The 21927-nt window shown below is 41.0% G+C and overlaps 1 protein-coding gene and 1 long non-coding RNA gene across 4 annotated transcripts in view; one reads left to right on the forward strand and one right to left on the reverse strand.

Moving 5' to 3' along the window:
- IQCA1 (IQ motif containing with AAA domain 1) overlaps window positions 1-21927 on the reverse strand; it is a 191007-nt gene that overhangs the window by 139344 nt on the left and 29736 nt on the right. For all 3 annotated transcript variants that reach the window (XM_051999120.1, XM_051999121.1, XM_051999122.1), the window contains one exon: window positions 13882-14087. In XM_051999120.1, coding sequence (XP_051855080.1) covers window positions 13882-14087 — 206 coding nt within the window. The remainder of the gene's footprint in view (window positions 1-13881; window positions 14088-21927) is intronic.
- Window positions 1-21927, forward strand: part of LOC127562977 (uncharacterized) — a 34195-nt gene that overhangs the window by 11396 nt on the left and 872 nt on the right. The window contains exon 2 of the long non-coding RNA XR_007953852.1: window positions 1543-1665. This is a non-coding gene — a long non-coding RNA (uncharacterized LOC127562977). The remainder of the gene's footprint in view (window positions 1-1542; window positions 1666-21927) is intronic.

The following is a 21927-nucleotide window of genomic DNA, read 5'->3' on the forward strand; positions in this document are numbered from 1 at the left end:
TTTTATTTTTTTCCCTGCAGATACTGAAGTGGTTGGCCATGTCCTTCTCCAATTCATTTTACAGATTGTGAAACTGAGGCAAACAGGGTGAAGTGACTTGCTCAGAGTCATAGCCAGTAAGTGTCTAGGGCTGAATTTGCTGTGACTCCTGGCTTGGCACTCTATCCACTGCAAGATCACTTAGCTACCCCAAAGAGAAGGAAACTGAAACCCAAATTGGAGAAAGGAGTTTCATATGGTGAAAAAGTTGAGATACGAAACTCAGATTCACATCCCAAATTCAAGGCTTTTCCCCTTCGCTGCTACTTAATCAATGGATGCTAAACCAAAATAAACTCCACAAAACCTGCCAGTAATCTTTCTACAATGAATCAATTAATCAGCAACCATTATTAATAATGGTTTTATATATCAGGTGCTGATCCCCTTGGCTGGAGTTACAGAGTCAAAGAAAGAAAATATCTTGTCTCTCAGCACACAGCTCTTTCCCTCATCTTACCCAAAAATTATTTATCTTATAAAGAGCTATTTCTAAATTTAAATAAAGCAATTCTGTCTCCACAATGGGCTTTGTTTAGCTGCATATTTAGTGTTGAAAGAATATAAGCACCACCATTTTTTCACATTCACAGACTGAACCCCCCCCCCCCAAAAAAAAAAGATATCAGAACTCAAATCATTTACAAGGCTACATTGTTCACCTATTTTCTTTTCCACTTAAACATTTTACTTTTTAATATTTCAGCTGGGCAAAAACCGGGGCTTCTTGTAACAACTGAGAAAACACAGATTCTGGATAAAATAGATTCCGTGTAATTGGGCAAACTTGGAGCAAATCACCATAAATAATATTCTCTCTTTGCTTGCATGATGATAAAACATAAAATGACTTAAAATAAGGCCATGAACTTTGGCCTACGTAATAAAAGCAATCTGTTTCAAGCTTTCTGAATAATAGACCAATATTTTCATGGCAAACCAAAGTATGCTGGCTTTGGAAAATCCAGCTGAGGTTTAGATTTCACACAAGAAATATGTTCAATGATTTCTTGTTTAAATGAGATTAATTTTACTATAGAAGACTGGATCAGGCAATCATAAAAACATTTTTACAGTAAAGAGAGTTTTTGAAACATATTTTAAAGCTCAAAACCTTGACGATGGAGGGACCTTACTTAGAGAGATGCCATCTCATGGTATTATTGAAAAGTGGCCACCTTGCTCGACAAAAATTTCTTTTCAATGGGAACCCATTTTTCTCCATGACACAATTGGGTAAACTATGACTGTCCTGTTACTGTCTTTGGGATGCTGACTATCCCCTCCCTATTCTCCCTTTATATTGCCCAAGATTGCCTGTAATGTTTTGGTTGCCATATCACAAGAGTAACTAATGTTGATCTTACGGTCCACTAAACCTCCCAGATCTTTTTCAGATATATACACATTTGACGACAATTTTCTAAGTAATAGAGTCATATCATCTTAGCCAAGTTGAGTTGAAAGTTTATAAATTGACTTTTCTCTTTTTTTAATCCCCAGGGAACAGAGGGAAAAAATAAGAAGCTGCTTCTAAAAACACTAGTGACTCTCCATCCTCAAGGCTCACCAAAGGACAGGATCTGTTGGCCACTTTGAACTGGAAGGGGACGGTTACTTAGCTCGGTAAACCAATGAATTTAATAATTTCCTTCTGCATTTGTGAACCTCATGGTATATTCATATTCTCACACATTTTTCAAAGCAAATTTACAGCCTCTCTCATTGTGAGACTCTGATCAAGTTATTTTAAAATGTGACTTAGCCCCTTCCCACAACATTTTATACCAGTTATAGAACACCTCATAACTTCTCAAGTCAATTCAATTTTGTTGAAAATAACGATCAAAATTGAAATATATTTACAGAGCTAGATAGAGGGAGGCCGGGATTGAGAGTCAGGAGTCCAAAAGTTATATTATTTTGCTAAGTTTTGGCAGTTTTCTCACTTGAATGATGGACAGGACTAAACGCAATCATGCTTGAACAGTTGATGCTGGGCATTTGTCCCAGTCCCCAAATGGAAGGGGGAAGTCCCTCCCCAATGTATAAGCACTTGATAAATGTTCTCCCCACTATTAATTCTAATGGGGGTAGTTTTCTGAGTCCATCAACCAACTCAAACCACCCCCCTTCAATCCCGGGTACTGAAAAACTGATGCTTTGGTAGATGAGAATTCGTTTCACTTGTATTTAGGATCATAGGTATGTACAAGGCTTGGATTTCCATTCAATGGAGACATTTTTACAACGGATTTAACAACGGGATTGATTGTTGAGCTTGGTTTCTGTGGGATGGGCACAAAACCAAGAAACTAGTTTGGAATTGGAATGATTAAAGGGTCTGAAAGTTTAACTTGGAAGCCCTTCTCCAGCCTCAAAAAGGAGTGTTTAGGGGACTGGTTAGGGGAGAAGAGGCCCAGCCTTCTCTCAGCCTCCTCTTCCTTTGCCAGGAGAATGATCGTGAGAGGGTTCCACGATTTGGACTTTCTCATCTGGGTTCTGGCAGTGTGCCCAGCTGGTGGCAGTGTTTGCCCAGGGAGGCAAAGACTCAAGGCAGATTCATGGATCTACAAGGAACCCCCTGAAACATTACACACTGCCCAGGGGGAAGGACTTGCGGGTCCCAGGCCGAGGTTCCCCCCCCCTTTAGCCCACTTTGCTTTTCACTTAGCATGCCTTGGGAGACAGCACACCACATTCTCTTGACGGTCTTAGCCAATTTCTAAGACTGTACATTAATTCTTTAATGACTGAGTGTATCTTTTATTTCTTGGGTTAACTTATCTAAGGACTTGTTACTATGTTTTACCCCAACTTTCCGCACCCAAAATACATCATAATCCTTGGCAGCTATTTTGTGCTCATCATACCACCAGAGTAAATACCCATTTAAACATTTTTTAAGAAAAATATTTTATTTCCCCCAACTATGTGTTAAAATATTTTTAAAATGTTTTGAGTTCCAAATTCTACCTCTCCTTCTCCATTCCCTATCCTGAGAAGGTAAGCAATCCAATACAGTTTAAAAATGTGCATTCACATAAAACAATAAATACCCATTTAAAAAACTAGCTACATTGGTTTGATGGGCATCTACTGACAATCATGGTGGAGGCTAGGAGCTGTAGAACTAGGAAACACATTACAACTCCCTGCACTATCCCTAGAATCCCAAGGGGAACATAGAGCAGCTGGGATCTAGGTCCCCAACACACTGGGAGAATCACATCCCTGGTTGGCTACCCCTTTATCTGAGGAAGAGCAATCGGAACCATAATCAATAAATCCCATCATTTCTACTGGGCAGGTTGTGCTGGTCTGAGATGATCTGAGTTCCCCCCTCATCATTCCTGTAACTTTCCTAACAAAAATTCTCTTCCTTGTCCCCACTTTCCAACCTGATTTGCTTCCTCTTATTAGAATGTAAGCTTCTTGAGAGCAGGAATGCTCTCCTCTGTATCCCCCCCAAGCCTGGTACATGGCCATTGATTGGTTATTCAGTGATTTTTCCTCCAGTCTTATTCTCTGTGACCCCATTTGGGGTTCTCTTGGTGAAACGCTTGGCCATTTCCTTCTCCAGCTCATTTTATGGGTGAGGAAATAGAATGCTAGAATTTAGTGACTTGTCCAGTGGCCCAGAGCTACTAAGTATCTGAGGCCGGATCTGAACTCAGGGAGAAGAAACCCGCTGACTCCCAGCCCAGAGCTCTGGTACCCCCTAACCTGTGGCACACAGTCGTGTTTCATGAAGGCACCATGCTGGGCTAGACTTAATGTAGTGTGAGTTCTCCTAGAGCTTACCATTCAGGAGGGGAAAACAAGAGAGGGGAATTTGCTCCAAGCCCCACAGCTAATTAGTGTCACAAGTGGGGCTCTTACACGACATCCCCTGTGTTTATTTAAAGATTTAGGTTTGTGCAGCCAGAGAGCATCTCTCCTATTTCTCTGCTGTCTAGTACCTGTCTAACAGGAAGTGATCACAAAAAGCCCTGATTTGTAGGATTGTGCCCCTGTGATATTGCCACATTCAAGAACAGATCCTTAGGATCTACTCTCTTAGACGTGTCCAGTTCTACAAAAGGTGCCCCAGCCGGTCAGGAGATGTCCTCTCACTGCCGTAGAATAATCCTAAATTACCTTCCACCAATTTTTCTCAGTCTCCTCTGTACATGGCACCATGATGGGTGTTCAGGCTATAAAGGGAAAACTAAGTTTTTATGGGGGAATGAAATGTCTACATGGATAAGTGACTGCATGTGAGTTAATCAGGAAGAATCCAAGAGAGCTCCCATAATTGGAGCCCATCTTAAGTTCATACCACCCACAGTAATCAATTTAATTTTAGGGTACTATGCTAGGCAATAAGTGGGGAACAAGGATGAAAAAGCCCTGGCTTCTGCTTTCAAAGAACTTGCAGTTTAGAATAGAAGAATTAGGATCTGTGCAGGATTCAAAAGATTTATTCAGGTATGTGTAAATACCAGTGGGAATATATTCATTTGCAAAGGAGAAAGTCTAATAAAAATGGAAAGTGCTCAGAAACAAGTTTCAAAAAAAAAAGCTCAAAAACAGATATTTATAGCTATTTTGGAAGATTAGTGAATTTCTCCTAGCTCATAATTGGACACATGAAAGTGTTTCTGGCATGAGGGATAGCCAGAGAGAATGCCCCAACTGAGAGATGGAGGATCTTGCTAGTAGAACATCCAGGAAGTCTAGTGTCACAGGTCCAATGGATATGTATTTGGAGAGTAAAGCATATGTAACAAGACTGGAAAGGTAGGAGGGGCAGGTTATTATGGGCTTTGAATGCCAAAAATGGCATTTTGTATTTTCTCCGGAAGGCAAGAGGGAGCCATGGGTTTTGTTGAGTAGAGAGGTGATGTGATCAGAACTGAGCATTAGGAAAATCACTCTGATTGCTGAAGAGAGGATGGATTGGAGGGGGAAAAGACTTGGAGCAAGCAGACCCCCTCCTTCAGCAGCTATAACCATAGTCCGGGTGTGAGGGATGAGGGTCTGCACTAGAGGGAGGGCAGGGTCAGAGGAGAGAGGGAGGAATAACTGAGAGATTTTATAGGGTGAAGGGCTTGGTGGCATGAGGGATGGGAAGGAAGCTCTTGCCCTCTTTAGTAATGAAATGGTTGCTGAGGAAGGGGAGTGTATGGAAAAAGGTAAATTCTGTTTTGGGACATACTGAGCCTTAAGATCCAACTTGAGATGACTAAAGGGCAAATAGAGACACGAGAGTGTCGGTCAGCAGAGAGGCTGGACCAGAAAGGTAGATTTGAGAAGCATTAGTTTGGAAATGGTAATTAAATCCCTTGGAGTTCTGGTTAAAAGAGTGATCTGGAGGAAGATCCAGCAAAAGAGATAGAAAAGGAGCAGTCAGAGGGGTAGGAGGAGAGTCAGGGGATAGGGGTATCCCAAAATTTAGACAGAAGAAGATATTAAGGAGAAGAAAGTGACCAATTGTGTTAAAAGTTGCAGAGGGAAAATGAGGACAGAGGAAAGGCTACTGGATTCGGCAAATACAAGTTCACTGCCAGCTTTGGAGAAAGAGCAATTTTGGTGAAATAATAAGTCACAAGCCAGACTCTGTAAGGAGTAAGGAGGAGAGAGAGAGAGAGAGAGAGAGAGAGAGAGAGAGAAGAAGAGAAGAGAGAGAGAGAGAGAGAGAGAGAGAGAGAGAGAGAGAGAGAAGAGAAGAAGAGAAGAGAAGAGAAGAAGAGAAGAGAAGAGAAGAGAAGAGAAGAGAAGAAGAGAAGAGAAGAGAAGAGAAGAGAAGAGAAAGATGAGGAGGAGGAAAGAAAGAAGTAGAAGAACCAAATGTGGACAGCTTTTCAAGGAGGTTAGCTACAAAAGATGGAAGAGAAATAGGACCACAGAGGGGATGGAAAGATCATGAAGGGTTCTCCAAGAGATATGGGATGTTTGTAGGCAGTAAGAAGTGACCCAGTAGACACAGAGAGACTGAAAATAAGGACAAGAGTGGGGATGACAGAGGTGGTGATTTGTTTAAGAAGATGGGATAAAATCAGATTGTTTCAGCAAGTAGAGAAGTTAGATTTGGTAAGAAGTAAAGTCACTTTACTATGTGAGCCAGGGGGTGAAATATATGTGTATATACTCACATTTTTACAAACAGATCTCAATAGGATGGGATAGGATAGACAGACAAATAGATGGAGGGAGGGAGGAAAGGAGGAAAGGAGAGGGGGAAGAAGGGAGAGAGACAGACAAAGAAAAAGTAACAGAGACAGACAGACGCAGAGAGAGAACTCTCTTTTCTATATGTGATGCGCAGGGAGCCCCAAGTCACTTCATCTGTCTGTATCCCATGAACTCCCTTTGGTCTTTGAGAACTAAATCATGTTTTTCTAACTTGAAATGACTGATCCGTGAACAAGTTACTGTATGTCCTTCCCCTCTCCCCCAAGCCCTCTGAGGGCAAGAGCTGTCTGCTTGTTGCATCTGTACGCCCAGTACTCAGCACAATGTCTGGGGCAAAAATTAGGCACCTAATAAATTCTTCTTCTTGTCAAGTTGATGATGAGTTGTAACATAGCGGACAATGTCTCGTGGTAGAAGTTTCCATACTGGGAGTTCTCCAACAAACTCCCTGGCCCAGACAAGAAACAAAAGTCTGTATATCTACTTTGTATGTACATATAAGCACATGTTAATTTTACATTTATGTATGTGTGTGTGTATATATATATATATATACACACACTTGTATACACACAAATACACATCCCTATATAATGCTTTTGAAGCAGCCTGGTGTTGGCTTTGTGACCTCTGGGGGACCCTCAGCAAACCTGGGACTCCTCCTTCCTTGGATAATAAAGGGGTTAGCCCCACTGAGCACTAAAACCCTTCTAGCCCCCAAACCTAAAACAGGGATGTGTGTGTGTGTGTGTGTGTGTGTGTGTGTGTGTGTGCCCATGAGCATCTGTTTGTGTGCACAGGGGAACAAAGTTGACACTGTCTGGCCCATCTTCAGGTTCCCAGGCTGTGTCCCTAGTGATCAGTGTTAAATTTTATCAGAACACAATTTAAATGTCCAGAACAAGGGTATGTCTTGCTCGATTCCTTAGGATCAGGATTTAGAACTTAGAAAGCAGGGAAGCCCCTGACAACCTAATTTTTCACCTTTCAGGAAGCTCTAAGGGAGAGTCATAAAGATTATGGAGTTGACTTGAAATCAATTTTTTTGGGAATCGATTCCTCCCTTTCTCGTGTTAAGATTTAACAAATATAGGCTGTTCGAACGTGTGATAGGGTGGAGGGCAACCATTCGATATTGGTCATGGTTAATTCTACTATATCAAACATTTGGGTGAATAATACTAGATTTCAAATCTAGGAACAGACTCAGAACTTTCTACCAAGTGGGAAAGTGACCCGCTCTGTTAGCCAGCTGTGATTTAGAAAGCAGAGCCACTGAAATGATCAATTTTCCCCCTGTGGCTTGACACTGAGGTTCAACTGGTCTTTCTGCTTCAGACTCACAGCACAGAGATTTATCTGTGTTTCATCAAGTATGAAAAATATATGGATGGAGGGGTTTCCGGCCGAGCCCCCCGAAGCCATCCAGTGCCTCCATTAATGTCAACAGGCTCGTAAATTCCCAGCCTGCATCAAGGAGGCGACTGCCACTACACAGAAGCCCCCAAAGGTTCCCTGGCCTCCTGTAAATCCACTTACACTCAGTAAAGACGATTAAATGCACATGGATTTAATTAAATGTGGTCCTCCTTTGAAAGCAATGGGGGTTCACACCTCCTTTAAGGGGAGGACGAAAATCAAGGTGTGAAGTAAGTTTTTATTTTTTTACTGCCAAGTTACAAGATCTGATTTATTCTTGTATTTTTCCTTCTGTTGAGTGGGACTCGATAAGCAAGAACGCAGATGGCTGTAGATTCTGCTGTCTTTTTGTGTTATTCTAAAGAACTATGTAGCAGCAAACACTCCTGCTCTGCTTGCAACAATCCCTAGTTCATGAAAACATATTTCTTGTTGCAAAGGAATAGGGTGTCATTGATTACATGATTAGCTATTTGGGGGGAAGGAACTACTTTTCTGCTGAGGGAATGATTCCCTCACTGTCTACTTTTCCCTTCTCTACCACCTTAAAATCTGTTTAGATGGAAAATTAATAAACAGACAAGCAGCGGCAGCTCATTATGGAAGAGAAAGGCAAGAAGGGTAGTGGGTCTCCTCCAAAACACTGTCATCGATTTGGACTGTGATTCCCTAGATCGAAACTTCTGGCCATCATTGGCCCACCAGTCTTCCTCACATCAAACAACATACCAGCTACTTTTCCCACTTAAGTAACCAGAAAACAGCAGAGAAATAATCACTGTGGGGAGAAATTGGTATCCATAAAATGGAAACTTCATCACTTTGGGTGGGGGGAGGTGGGAGGTTCACTGCTCATGTGGACCTCCTTTTATTAATAATTTGTCATGGGGAAATCAGCCAGTCAATAAAGCAAAAAAACAAAAGGAAACAGCTCCATCATATAAGAATGATGACATTCTTCCAATCATCTTAAATTAGACAGTCCATATAGACTCGGGAAACACATGGGAACAGTGATTTTTCTGCTAGGTCTCCCCATGGGTGTTGTAGAAGATAGACAGCTTGCTATATCAAAACAAGAGGTTTCCTTTCATAGGAAACCCTTTCTCTTCCCAGATAGAGTATAATAAAGTTCTCCTTGAGTTACCACGATACACTGCTGGGCTTTGGGAACCCTGGGTCAAATATCTATTTTTTCAGGACTTGGTCCACTTTCAGAAAGTCAAAATCCTCTAATCTTTTTCATTTCACAAGAAAAAGGCACGCCAGAAGGAATCATAAGACTCATCTTCACCTCTTTAACATAATTCCCAAACTCTCAAGCCAACTACTGCCCTTCATAGACAAAACACTGAAGTTCATAATCACCTGAATTTAATATCCAAGGGCCCTGCTCTTAGGATGGCCCCTGTCCCACAAAGCTGGGTTAGCCTAAGGCTACTGTGTTATGCGAATTTGATATATGGGAGCTGCTGTCGTCAAAATAGGTGCTTTTTTCTCAGCCTCACACCTGTAGAATATGATTTTCCCCTAAATCTTCTCTGAATAACATCCTGAAAGTTTAGTTCTGGTGAAATCCCTTTCCTCCCATCAGAATCCAGAATATCTTTACTGCAAAATAAAAGGAAAAAAAAAAAGTTATATGTGTATGTAGAGTTCAGAGCTTCTTAAAAGAATGGACAGAAACTATACTTTGAAAAATAGGATCCATACCTTATTATAGATCCTAAGCTAAGAGGGACTTTCAAGGTCATCCAATCTAACCCTACAAGGGTAAAAGTGAGCCAACAGGCCCAGGCAGGTAGATAGACCTGTCTAATGGGGTCACAGAGGAAGCATCAGAGGGATCTGAAGCCAGCTTTCTTTTTACTGCACAGTCCATTTTCTTGACACTTTACTATGCTTCCTCCTTCCAAAAAAATGACACATCTGATTTACTTATTCACTTGTGAACATGTTTTAAAAACCTCTAGGGAAAGACATTTTTACAACTTCTCTTAATAACTCCTTTTCATGTTTAACAGCATTTACCGTTAGAAAAGCTTGTTTTCGGCTCATAGCTCTGCTAGTGAGGCAGCTTGGGCTTGGACTCGGCCATTGACTCCTTGAGTGACCTTGAGCTTCACCTCTGCGACTTTGAGGTTCTTCTTCCACAAAAAGAAGGTGCTCTCTGAGAGATCTTCCAGTTCATGCCTCCTGGGATCCTGTGACTCTATTTCCCCAGTAGATTTTATATTCCCCTTTCTTTCTCTTGAACTTCAACTCTTCCACATCTAGGAATTCCATCATTGTAGATGATCATGGGCAGCACTTCCATCAAACTCTTCACCAGATCACACATTTTTCCCAGGCTGCCTCATCCAAACTGCATAGAGATCCAGGGACCCTCTACGGCACGGACCCGTGGTCATCCAGTCCCTGCAGGACAACAAACTCTGGAGATAGGGGGATCTCTCCCTCTCCATTTTACCCTGGATATTTTGGGACTCAGCAGCAACCCCTCTTCAATGGCAAGCAGCAGTGACCCCTAATGTTTCAGCAATCACATCAAAGAGAACTGCAGCTGGAGTTGATCTTGGATTATTCTAACATGGGGGAATGGAGATCATTGCTAATGGCCAAGGAAAGGAGACATGCCCAAGTTCTATAGCCTTTGTTCACACAGAACATTTAATCAGTGATGCTGCAAAAAATCAAGTTGCAATGAACCCCGCTAACACATTATTTCTTTTTTTCTTTTAGAAATATCTCTTTTATTTATTCCTCCCACTTAATAGTACCTTATTTTTTTTCCAAATTAGATGTAAAGATAGTTTTCAATATTTACTTTTATAAGATTTTTGAGTTTCAATTGTTTCTCTTCCCAAGACAGTAATCCATCTGATACAGTTTATACATGTACAATCATGTTATACAATAGTCTTATTGTGAAAGAAGAATCAGAACAAAAGGGAAAAACCATGAGAAAGAAAAAAACAAACAAAAAAGTGAAAATAGTAGGGCTTTGATCTGCATTCAGACTCCAAAGATCTTTTTTCTAGACATAAATAGAATTTTCCACCACAAATCTTTTGGAACAGTCTCATAAACGTTGTATTGTTGAGAAGAACTAATCTATCAAAGTTGATCATTGCACAATGTTGCTGTTACTTGGACAATGTTTTCTTGGTTCTGCTCACTTTGTTCAGCATCAGTTTACGCAAGTCTTTCCAGGGTTTCTGAAATGTGTTTGCTCATCATTTTTAAGCCCAATAGTATTCCATTACACTTATCTACCACAATTTGTTCAGCCATGCCCATTTGATGGGCATGCCCTCAATTTCAATTCTTTGCCATCACAAAAAGAATTGCTATAAATATTTTTTGCACATGAGGTTCCTTTCCTCTTTTTTTAGGAACTCTTTGGGATATAGACCAAATAGGGTTGGGTTTGCTGGATCCAACCATATGCACAATTTGGTTGCCCTTTAGGCATAATTTCAAATTGTTCTCCAGAACAGCTGAATCCATTCACAACTCTACAGACAATGCACTGGTGTTCCACTTTTCCCAAGTCTTATCCAACATTCATCACTTTCCTTTTCTGTCATATTAGCAAACCTGATAGGTATTAGATTATACATTAAATCCATTTTAATTTGCATTTTTTCTAATCAATAGTGATTTGTAGCATTTTTATATGATTGTAGATAGCTTTTTTTTTCATCTCAAAACTGCCTATTCATATCCTTTGACCATTTATCAATTGGGGAATGACTTATAGTCTTAAAAATTCGACACAGTTCTTTATGTATTTTAGAAACGAGGCCTTTGTCAGAAATAATGACAGTAAAACTTTTCGCCGGCTTCTAATCTTGGCTGTATTGGTTTTGTTTATGCAAAACTTTAATTTAACATAATCAAAATTTTCTGTTTTGCATTTCATAATATTCTTTATCTTTTGTTTGGTCATAAATTCTTCTCTTCTCCATAAATCTGACAGGCGAACTAGTCCTTGCTCTCCTAATTTGCTTATGGTCTCACCCTTTATGTCTAAATCATGAACCCATTTTGACTTTATCTTGGTATACAACGTGAGATGTTGGTCTATGCCCAGTTTCTGCCAAACTGTTTTCTAGTTTTGCCAAATAGCAAGCTCTCATCCCAGAAGCTGGAGTCTTTGGGTTTACCAAATAGTAGATTCCTATAGTCACTGACTACTGTGCCAATGAGTCATGTATTTGATGATGCTGTTGTAGAGTCAATTATGGCACACTGGCCTTTCACAACAGTGAATGATGTAGGTATTTATTATAAAGAGGAAACCAAAAATTTCTATCCAGAACTATCTTCTGTCTTCTTGACCAAGATGGGAAACATTGCTGAAGCTTCCTTGGGAAGACTACGTTAAATACTCTTATCACAGTACCAGCCTCCACAATTCCCAACATTGAGATGTTGGAACCCTCGCTGCAATCACTGTGCTCCAAATCATCAGTGAATCAACCACTGCTGCTATTGCTTATGGCTTAGACAAGAAGGTTGATGTGGAGAGAAATGTGCTGATCTTGACTTTAGAGCCCAATTTTCAATGTCTCCCTTCTCTCTGAAGTCCAGTCCACAGCTGGGGACACCCACTTGGGTTGGGAGGATTTTGAACAAGAGAGCTGTCCACCATCTGTGCACTTGTAAAGCGCACCCCTTCGTTTGGTACCCCGGTCAATGCTGACATGGCGCGTCTCTGGGAAGATGTCAAATTCTACACTTCCATCACCCATCTCCATGCTGAAGAGATGAGTGCCGACTTCTTCTGTGACACAATGGGCCTGGTGGAAAAGGCCTAAGAGATGCCAGACTAGATAAATCACTGATCCATGACACCTTCCTGGTAAGTAGTTCTACTTGGACTTCTCTGAGATTCTACACAAGTTCTAAAGAGGTTCAGAGAGGGATCTAGCCCCAGAGGAACTCAGAAGCCATTGCTCTCTTATTACAGATGAATAAACGGAGGCCCAGTGATGTGAAGTAAAGCCCAAGGTCATAAGCATCCGTTGGAGGTGGGATTTGAAGCAGGTTTTGAGACTCCAGAACTGGTCTTGCTCATGGTAGCTTTAATCCAGTTAAACATACTTATTATAAAGTACAAAAGTGCTATTCACCCTTTCAGCCCACCACTTCAAGGGCACTGGTTCATAACCTGGCAGCTGATGGTATAGCAGACAGAACACTGGGTCTGGAGTCAGGAAAACCTGAATTCAAACCAGGCCTCAGACACTGTTTGGGCAAGTTACCTATCATCTATTTGCTTCAGTTTACTCATCTGTAAAATGGGGATAATCATATCACCCCCCCCAGCTGGCATGAGGATAAAATGAGATAAGAGTTGTAAAGTGCTTTGCACAGTGCCTGGCATCCAGTCAATGCTGTAGAAATGTTAGCGATGATGATGAGGATGTTTTACTTTTTATTATATTTTCATCCTGGCTTGGCTTCTCATTGCTGCACCTTACTCCTAATGCTTAACCCTTGGTGACCTGACCCTGTGCCATTCTCAGCTGGTATCACTGCTGGGGCAAAGAAATGGGCAACGCTCAACCTAGTTGGATTTTCCAAGCGTCCGTGTGTACTGATTCTCGGCAATTGCCTACTGGGACTTCTTCTAGTCAAAACCAACCATCTCTAAAGTGCTTTAGGACTAAGAACCGCAGGGAGCCCAGATACAAAGCCCACCTTCTCATTTTGAAAAGCTGTTCTGGGTTGGGTCAATAGCCATCCCTCAGGTGCACAATATTACCAACACGACGGAAAGTCAGCCCCTGAGAGGGATATATTTTCCTGAAACTGCATCCAAAACAAGCCAACAAATCATCCCCACCTCCCAAAATGGACTGCAGTACTTCCTGGAAGTACCTCCCAGCTGATTTCTTTGTAAGAGGCTTCAAGCAGGAATTAAAGCAAGTAAAATAGAGCCACAGCTTCATCCGGCCCGCCCATTTTACAATGAAAAAAAATTGGGGTCCATAGGGAGTAAATAGATTTTTCCAGGCTCACACACTTTGTAGGAGCTTAATAAATACTTTTTCATTCACTCATCCATCCATCCTTCCAATGATGGATCCATGTTCTCTGACTCCCAATCCAGAAGGTTCTTTTCCTGGCTACTTCCCAGCTAGAAGGACACTTTGGAGAGGGGTAAGGTGATGAGAAAGCCCCCAGAGATAAAAAGGACAGAACAGAGAAGCTGTGGTGGACAGAGGCAGCTCTTACCGACACTCGATGAACCAGTGCCGGATCTGGTCCTGAAGGCTCTCTTTGATGTCCGGACCTTCTAACATCTTCAGATTTGTCTTGATGGAAACTAAAGCCTCTTTGTAGTCCTCTTCATGCTTCTCCTGGACCTCATAACGTAGGAAGTTCACTTTCTGGGCACTGAGAAGTGTGTTGTTGAAACTCTGAATGTGTGGTGATGGATCCTGAAAAAGAAAAAGATCATGGCACTCAAAGGAGACTGATCTTGTGTATCAGTTCCATGAATCAAATATGAGAAATGCGAAATCAGAATGGCGCCGGGGTCTCCCCCTTTTTGAACATTCTTGGGCAATCCGTGAAGCCTGTTGATGTCTTCTCAGAACTTTGTGTTTAAAAGCAGAAAACAGAGTAGAGCAAAGCTATTCTATTAAAATGAAAATGTGTTTGTTTTTCCTACTCAAAGTCACAAATCCTTTGAAATTTAGCCATTGATAGATTTCAGGCTGAGAACCTGTGATGTAATAGGAAGTGCCCCCCAGGGAGATATTTTTGAAGGAATAAAGAAAATTGAGATTTTGAAGAAATTTTCAAAGTGAGATTCAAGCCCTACACTGGTTGGAATCAGGGAATAGTCACTTTTTTTATACACAGAAAGAACCTGGTCACCTTTTTTCTGGAAGCTATTTGCTATTCACTCTCATTGCTAAAAAGTTCTACCTTATATTTATTAATTCATTGACCAACAAATATGTAATGAGTCACCACCTTGTAGGCATATATAACACAATGCTAGCTTATTGGGGAAAGGGCATAAAAGAGGCAAAAGGTGTTTACAATTTGACCAGGGCAAGGAGGGCAAGACTAACACACACACACGCGCGCACCATAAATGCTCACTTGTATATGTGCCCGTGTCATGAAATAACTGACAAATAAAGCAAGGTGCTTATGAGAGATCAGAAAAGGGGTGGCTCAGTGTAGGTTAGAATTCTCATGAGAGGCACAGGACTTAGGGTGAATCTCAAAAGAACTGGAGGGGTTTGATAAGGAAGTAAAAATTTGGGGGGAATCCTAAGAGAGGGAATGGCAATAAAAAAAAGGCCAAGAAAAACATACCATCTGCAAAGGGGAATGAAGAGACTGGCCAGAAGGATGTCTACAGTCCTCCAAAAAAGAGGTAAATAGCTTCTCTGAGTTAATACCACTCTAATAACTGCACCAAGTCTCAATCCACTTCATGCTTGTCCATCTTAGAGATGACCTCTTGTCTAGCTCCATCATTACGCAGAGGGAGAAAGAGAATATCAGAAAAATGAAAGGATTTGGCCAATGTCCCACAAAGGGTTAATGTTAGCTCCAGGATTCCAGTCCCAAACACCTCACTTCCAACTGGGAGTCCTCCCCACTCTGTGAGATAATTTACAGCCAATACCACCCAACATATGAAATCTATTTGCTGTAAAGGTAGTTAAAAATGAATTTTAAAATGGAATTGCAACTCTGGTCATTACATTAATGACAGAACCAAACTCCTCTCAAAATGAGGTCTCATTCTTATCCTCCCCTATCTTTCTTTAAATTTGCCTGTATTTATTGAAGGCACTACTTGACTTCCAAGCACCCACTTTTGTAACCTGGACACTCCCCTGAACTCCCTGCTTTGCCCTCTCTTCCACCAACTGCCAATCAGCTTTGATTCCATTTCATGCCATTTCTTATATCTAATTCCCAGAGCTGCCACTCAAACCCAGACCTCTTCTTCCTATTGTTATAAATATGAATTTCTCTCCCTGCTCGAGTTCTTCCCACTCTAATAGATCTCTTGTTTAGCCACCAAACTAATCTTGTGAAGTGATCCGTCCGTTCTCCTGCTCAAGAATATTCAGTTATTCTCTATTGCCTCTAGGATAAAATACCAACTCTGCCTTTGCATTTAAGACCCCCACAATATGGTTCCTTTGAACTTTAACCCTTTTTTCATATTGTCCTTCTAGTCAAACTGGGCCTTCAAGCTGTTCCTTGAACTTGGTTTTTATGCTACCTCCATTCTTACCTATGTGACTCTAAGTATACCACTGACTCAGTTTCTTCCCTTGTAAAATGAGGGTCTTGGACTTGAAGGTCACCCACGAACCCAGACCCTCCCCACTCTTCAATACACCCTTTCAGATGTGCTCCAAGCTCTCCCTGATGCCCCTGGTCCCGAGGTTTCTCCCACTCTGCAGACTCGCTCAGCTGCCATTTCTCTCCTCTCTCCTCCTCCACAGAACAGGACACCTTGGGAGCAGGGACTGGTCAATTTGGCTTTGCAGCCCCCTCCCGAGCTCTATAATACATGATGTTTTATGAACATTTGTTGGAATAAAAGAGAATTGGAAAAGCCCCATTTCTGAGAAGAGAAGACATCAAATTAATGGAATTCTCTTGTAGAGCCGTCTCTCTATAGAAGGAATTTTATGTTTCTTCTGCAATTTGTTGCAAAATTACTTTAGCTACCATTAAAGTAATGAAAATGTCTTTTACTTAATCATCTCCTGTTTCCAAGATTATATCTAAAATGTACATTTTTTCCTAATGCTTGCATTTAAAAAAGGAAAAAAAATATTATTTACACATTTGGATATTTTAGATCATGTGAATGCTAGTTATTACAGGATAAAAAATGGGTCATGACTATTCCCTCTGCTCTACCAACAACACTTTATTGATTGCTTATTGTTTTTCAATTAGCATGTATTCATGAGTGAAGCTGTCTTGCCAATTTGTTCCTAAATGTAGCCACTTTCTTTCCCCTTTCTGTTCCAGATGGATATATGTCCATCAGATTTTGGACGGTCTTTTTCTTATCTCTACCATGAAAACCAATGACTCCCTTAGCAGAGGAGTCTCATTTACCATTATCTCATTAAAAGCTATCCTCTTTATTCTCTTTAATTAAATGTCTAGGCACCTTTTCTGTAGAATAAATGACCACCAGTGACTCAGATTTAAAACTTCCACCCCTTCCCACTTGTTTTTTTTTAATATTAAAAAAATAAAAATTAAAAATTAAAAAAATATTTTAAAAGGTTCTTTAATACGTACTTAAGTTACTTGATTCTCACCAAAAAATCCCCTTAACTGGGCAAAGCACATATTCTTATCCCATTTAAAAAAGAAGAAATGGAAATTGAGGAGTTAAGTGACTTTTCTGCGTCATTGGTTACACTAAGCTAGTTAGGACCAAATCAACTAGACCTCAGGATGCCTGACTTCTGTTTAATCAGTCTGAGTGAGTGTAGACTTCTTGAAGGCAGGGACTGTCTTGTTTTTCTGTTTCCCCAGAATCTAGAACGGTATCTGGTAAAGAATAAATAACTATTAAGTGTGGTGCAACCAAGGAAAAAAATGAAACATCCTTGCCTTCACAGGCTTTACATTCTACTGGGGAAAATAATATATAAGGCTATACATTCAAAACTAAATTCAAGGTGGTTTTGAGAGAAGGAGAAAGCACCAGCAGTGGAGAGATCAGGAAAGGCTTTAGGTAAAAATTGGTATTTGAGTTGAGGCTACAAGGAAACAAGAAATCTAACAGGTGGAAATAAGAAGGGAGTACACTAAGGCATGAAGCACAGCCTGGACAAAGTCATGGAAATGGAATATCATCTAAGAGGAACACAGTGTCCCTTCCTTCCTTCCTTCCCTCCCTCCTTCCTTCCTTCTTCCTTTTCTCCCTCCTTCCTTCTCTCCCTCCTTCCCTCTTAAGCACAGCCTGGACAAAGTCATGGAAATGGAATATCATCTAAGAGGAACACAGCATCCTTCTTTCATTCCTTCCTTCCTTTCTTCCTCCCTTCCTCCCTCCTTCCTTCTCTCCTTCCTTCCCTCCCAAGCACAGCCTGGACAAAGTCATGGAAATGGAATATCATCTAAGAGGAAACACAACATCCTTCCTTTATTCCTTCCTTCCTTTCCTCTCTCCTTCCTTCCTTTTTTCCCTCCCTCTCTTCCTCCCTCCTTCCTTTCTTCCTTCCTTTCCTTTCCTTCCTTTCCTCCCTCCTTCCTTTTTTCCCTCTCTCCTTTCCTCTCTCCTTCCTTCCTTTCTTCCCCATCTTTCTCTATCTCTGTCTCTCTGTCTCTGTCTCTCTCTCTCTCTCTCTCTCTGTCTCTCTCTCTCTCTCTCTCTCCCCTGCCGAGTTTAAAGGTGGCAGGTATTCTATAGAAAAACCCTGATGTTAATGAGCAATTTTTTCCCCTTTGGGCCAAGAGCATCTTTTCATCTTTAGCAACTTGTCTGCCCATGTGAAATTCAAATTTGTTAACTCACCACATAAACAGCACCTCATTTAAAAACAAATTACGAATATTAGAGGGAGCCAGAGAACGAGGTTGTAATGCACTCTGTATCGAGCGACATCAGCTGTACAATAATGCATCTTAATGAAGGCTTCCCATGTGAATACACCATGATATTTACAAGCTCTCCATCGTTAATGACCCGGAACTGGATAACGAAACTTACATTTATAGCAAGGTCCTCTGTCAGCAAAAATATACATATTAATAATTGATGTTGCTGTAAAAATGGGACATAATATGACGCTTCTTGAGTTTGTGGGAAAATAGGACTGCATGGGCCATTAACTTAAAATGCTTATCTAATGTTTGATGGGCTTTGTCTTTTAAAAACCCTTGTTCAAATTAGTGAGACAAAATGGACATTTGCCCAAATGAGAATCTGGTCAATCAATCAGGGACAAATATACTTGCAAAGAAGTGATTTTCAAAGTTTTCCACATCATAAGATCATTGCCTTAAAGACTTTTGCCTCTCGCTCTCAAAACTCACATGCCGTCTCCCCCCATCACAAAAGGGAAAGGGCTAGCGATAGCTATAGCTAAAAAGTACCTAATTAAAAAAGGGGAGGGGAAGCATCTTATGGGATCCTGCCATCTGAAATGCTGAGAATAATTAGCATCCTTTATCTTCGGAAGCCTTACTATTCATTCTGAAATACACAGAGGTATTCCCTCAGTCAGATCATTGCCTGCCCCAAGAATCCTTATTGCTCTATTTTGACAGATGGGATGCCTAATGATGAGGAGGTAATGGTTCTCCAATTGTTTCATTTCGAGATGGGGAGATGAAGAATGTACTTCTTGCTTTATTAAAATGACCCATTTCATTTCATTATATTTCAAACTAATGCTTTTATGTTTTAAGTACTGTGCTCTATAAATACACAGCAGGCAGGAGCAATCCCCCCAAAATTAGGGGTAGGGGTTGGGAAGAGGGCAAGAGCTTAGAATATTATTTAGTCTTCCATTTAGAGTGAATTCAGGATAAACTAGGTGAGCTTTTTGTGTGTGATTCCCCAAGATAAACTCAGTAGATGCTGCTATTCCTGCTCTCTGTTCCTGCCAAAAGGTTTTCGCTGTCAAAAGTTTTCAGCCTGAAAATCTTTTGTGTGAAATTTCCTCCTTGCATTATGCTTTGAAAAGACTGATTACAGGTTTGGAAGATTCAGCGTTAAATGTTAACAGATGTCAGGATACTTTGCAGCTTAAAATTGGTTGCACATGTTTTTTGGCCACAAAACATTTTATTTTTTAATAGTGTGTTTTGTTAAATGGGCAAAGTTTTTAGGATGCTCTGCTGAAAGAAAGCTTTCCATTCCATCATTATAAGTGACCCGGGGGAGGACGAAGACAAAGGGTGAGTGTGGAGGGACTTTGATCTGTATTGTTGGAGGGAACATTTGCCTCATTTTCATCACAGGGCCCTTGGAGTCTTTGAATGTATGAGATGTGATCTTAAAGTCACAGGGCTGATGATTTAAGACATATACAGATGCAGCCGATGCATGTTGCCCCCTTGTAGGTCATTTACCTAGGTCAGGGCCAATGCCAGATAGGGTTGGGATGCTTATTGGGAACTGCTGTCCTTGGTGCATGGTCTATCCTTCATCCTGTTCAATCCCAGTCCTCTGAGGATGGAACGGATTCCTGGAAATGGCCCCAAGTCTCTCACGGAAAAGCCTGGTGCATAAAATGAGTGAACAAGCTGGGGAGCCAATGGATGGGGGTGGAAGAGAAAGGGTCACTATAAATGAGTGTGATTGGTTTTCTTTTGTGGCTCATAAAGTGGTTCTGATTCCAAAAGTGTCTTCAGGAGCAATGTATTGTTGAAATACACAAGGAAGCTCCCCGGGAAATGACAAGAGACAGGATAGTATAATGGATATGGAACGATGGGGCTATGTTCCAATCCTGATTCTAACACTTGTTTGCTATGTAACTCAGGTAAAATCCCAACATTTCAGCCTCAGTTTTCTCAGCTGTAAAGTCAGAATATTACTTACCTCATGAGGTTGGTGTGAGAATCAAGCCGGATACATTCCAGTTTGCAAACCTCAAAGACAAGAACTAATAACACTAATTCTTGGAAGGGAATGACCCTCATTTTCACATAGAAATTTGGCCAAATTTGTTTTAAAATCCCATGTGTCATTGATTTTATTGACTGATCTCAAAGGAAGAATTTCCTCTTTATCTCCGATTTTGGTTTAATACTTCTAAAACCATCAGCACGTCCTCCCCTTTCATAAGCATTCTTTGGGGCAAAATTTATTATAACACAAATATTGATCTCTTCATTTCAACATCTAAAGTAGATGATGGCCGTGTCCATGAGCCAAGTGAAGGTCAAAGGGTTCCTCAGAAGGAAATCTATAGCATTCACTAGCTTCCTCGTACATGATTTACTCCATTGAGGCTGCCAATTAAAATAATGGCCACATGCATTTGAAAGAATACTATTTACTCTGGCTCTAAGATTTCAGAATATAAACATTTAAGACATGACATCTAGGAAATATGACAAAGGTACAAGATGTGTTTGACATGGAGTACAAGAGGACGATGTTATGAATAATGATGTTATATAGATTTCAAGGTCATCCCCAAATATGTGCTCCTGGGCAGCCTGCCAGATTTCTTCCTGTGAAGATTCTAAAATATGATCTGACTGGAGAAGCCAAATGATTTAGACGTTAGCATAATGGAGCAAAAGGAAATAATCAGAAAGGATCAAGATAGCAAGAGAACACCTTAATCAGCAATACATTGGTAAAAAACATCAGATCTAGAAAAATTCTGGAATCTCAGGAAAGGTTTGTTATGGTGAATGCATCAGCACAATCATGAGCCATCTACAGCTTTATCCGCTATGACCCAGATATGTTGATCATCAAATTCAAATAGACATCGATTAATTAGAGGAACATATCCAAGAATCCAAGTACATTTTACTTCCTTCTATCAAAAAGAAAATCAATTCTCTCTTCTCTCTGCCAGAAGACCAATGTCGTAAGCTTTAGACGTTCCAACCCCTCTTTCCCCGCCTCCTCCCTGGCAAGGAGGTACCACAGACATCACTATCACCATTTTGTTAGGGAGGAAGGTAAGTCTCAGCAGGGTCAAACAGCCAGAAGCATTATAGGTGGTGCTCAGGCTCTCCTTTCTCCAGGTCCAGAGCTCTTTCCCTGATACTACATGATCTCTACAAAGAGCTTGTTGGCTGGATTCTCTGTGGAACACTTGGAGGGGAACATGGACATAAACGGGGCTGAACAATAGGGCATGGAGAGGTTGCAATCTGTGCCACATGGGTGAGACGGAGCCCGCCGGCACATGCATGGTCTCGCCAATGTATCCTCGTCCGTGTTCACTCATAAATCCTCCGTGGAGAAACCACTCACTCCATCAGTCAGTCAAGCAGCAAGCACTGATTATATCCCATTGACACACACAAAAGTGGAGGCAGCCCTTCTCTTAGGAAGCTGACTTTCTAATGGGAGAGACATGCTGGCCAGAGAGGGGATCCTGTGATGTGGATATTTCAAGATTGGTGAATGAAGCCATAGGAGATAGACTGATCCACCCTTTCCAGTAGTAGGAGTAGTATTGATTTTTATTATTCAACTAGAAGTAGAAAGCAATGAGGGGCAGAAGGACACAGATAACCAAAGGATGGTGGGGTGGTTGTTGAGAAGCTAATTGATGTCCTACTTGTGTTGCCCTG

Source organism: Antechinus flavipes, chromosome 4 (genome assembly GCF_016432865.1).
Source record: "Antechinus flavipes isolate AdamAnt ecotype Samford, QLD, Australia chromosome 4, AdamAnt_v2, whole genome shotgun sequence".
In the NCBI taxonomy this organism is placed as follows: Eukaryota; Metazoa; Chordata; class Mammalia; order Dasyuromorphia; family Dasyuridae; genus Antechinus; species Antechinus flavipes.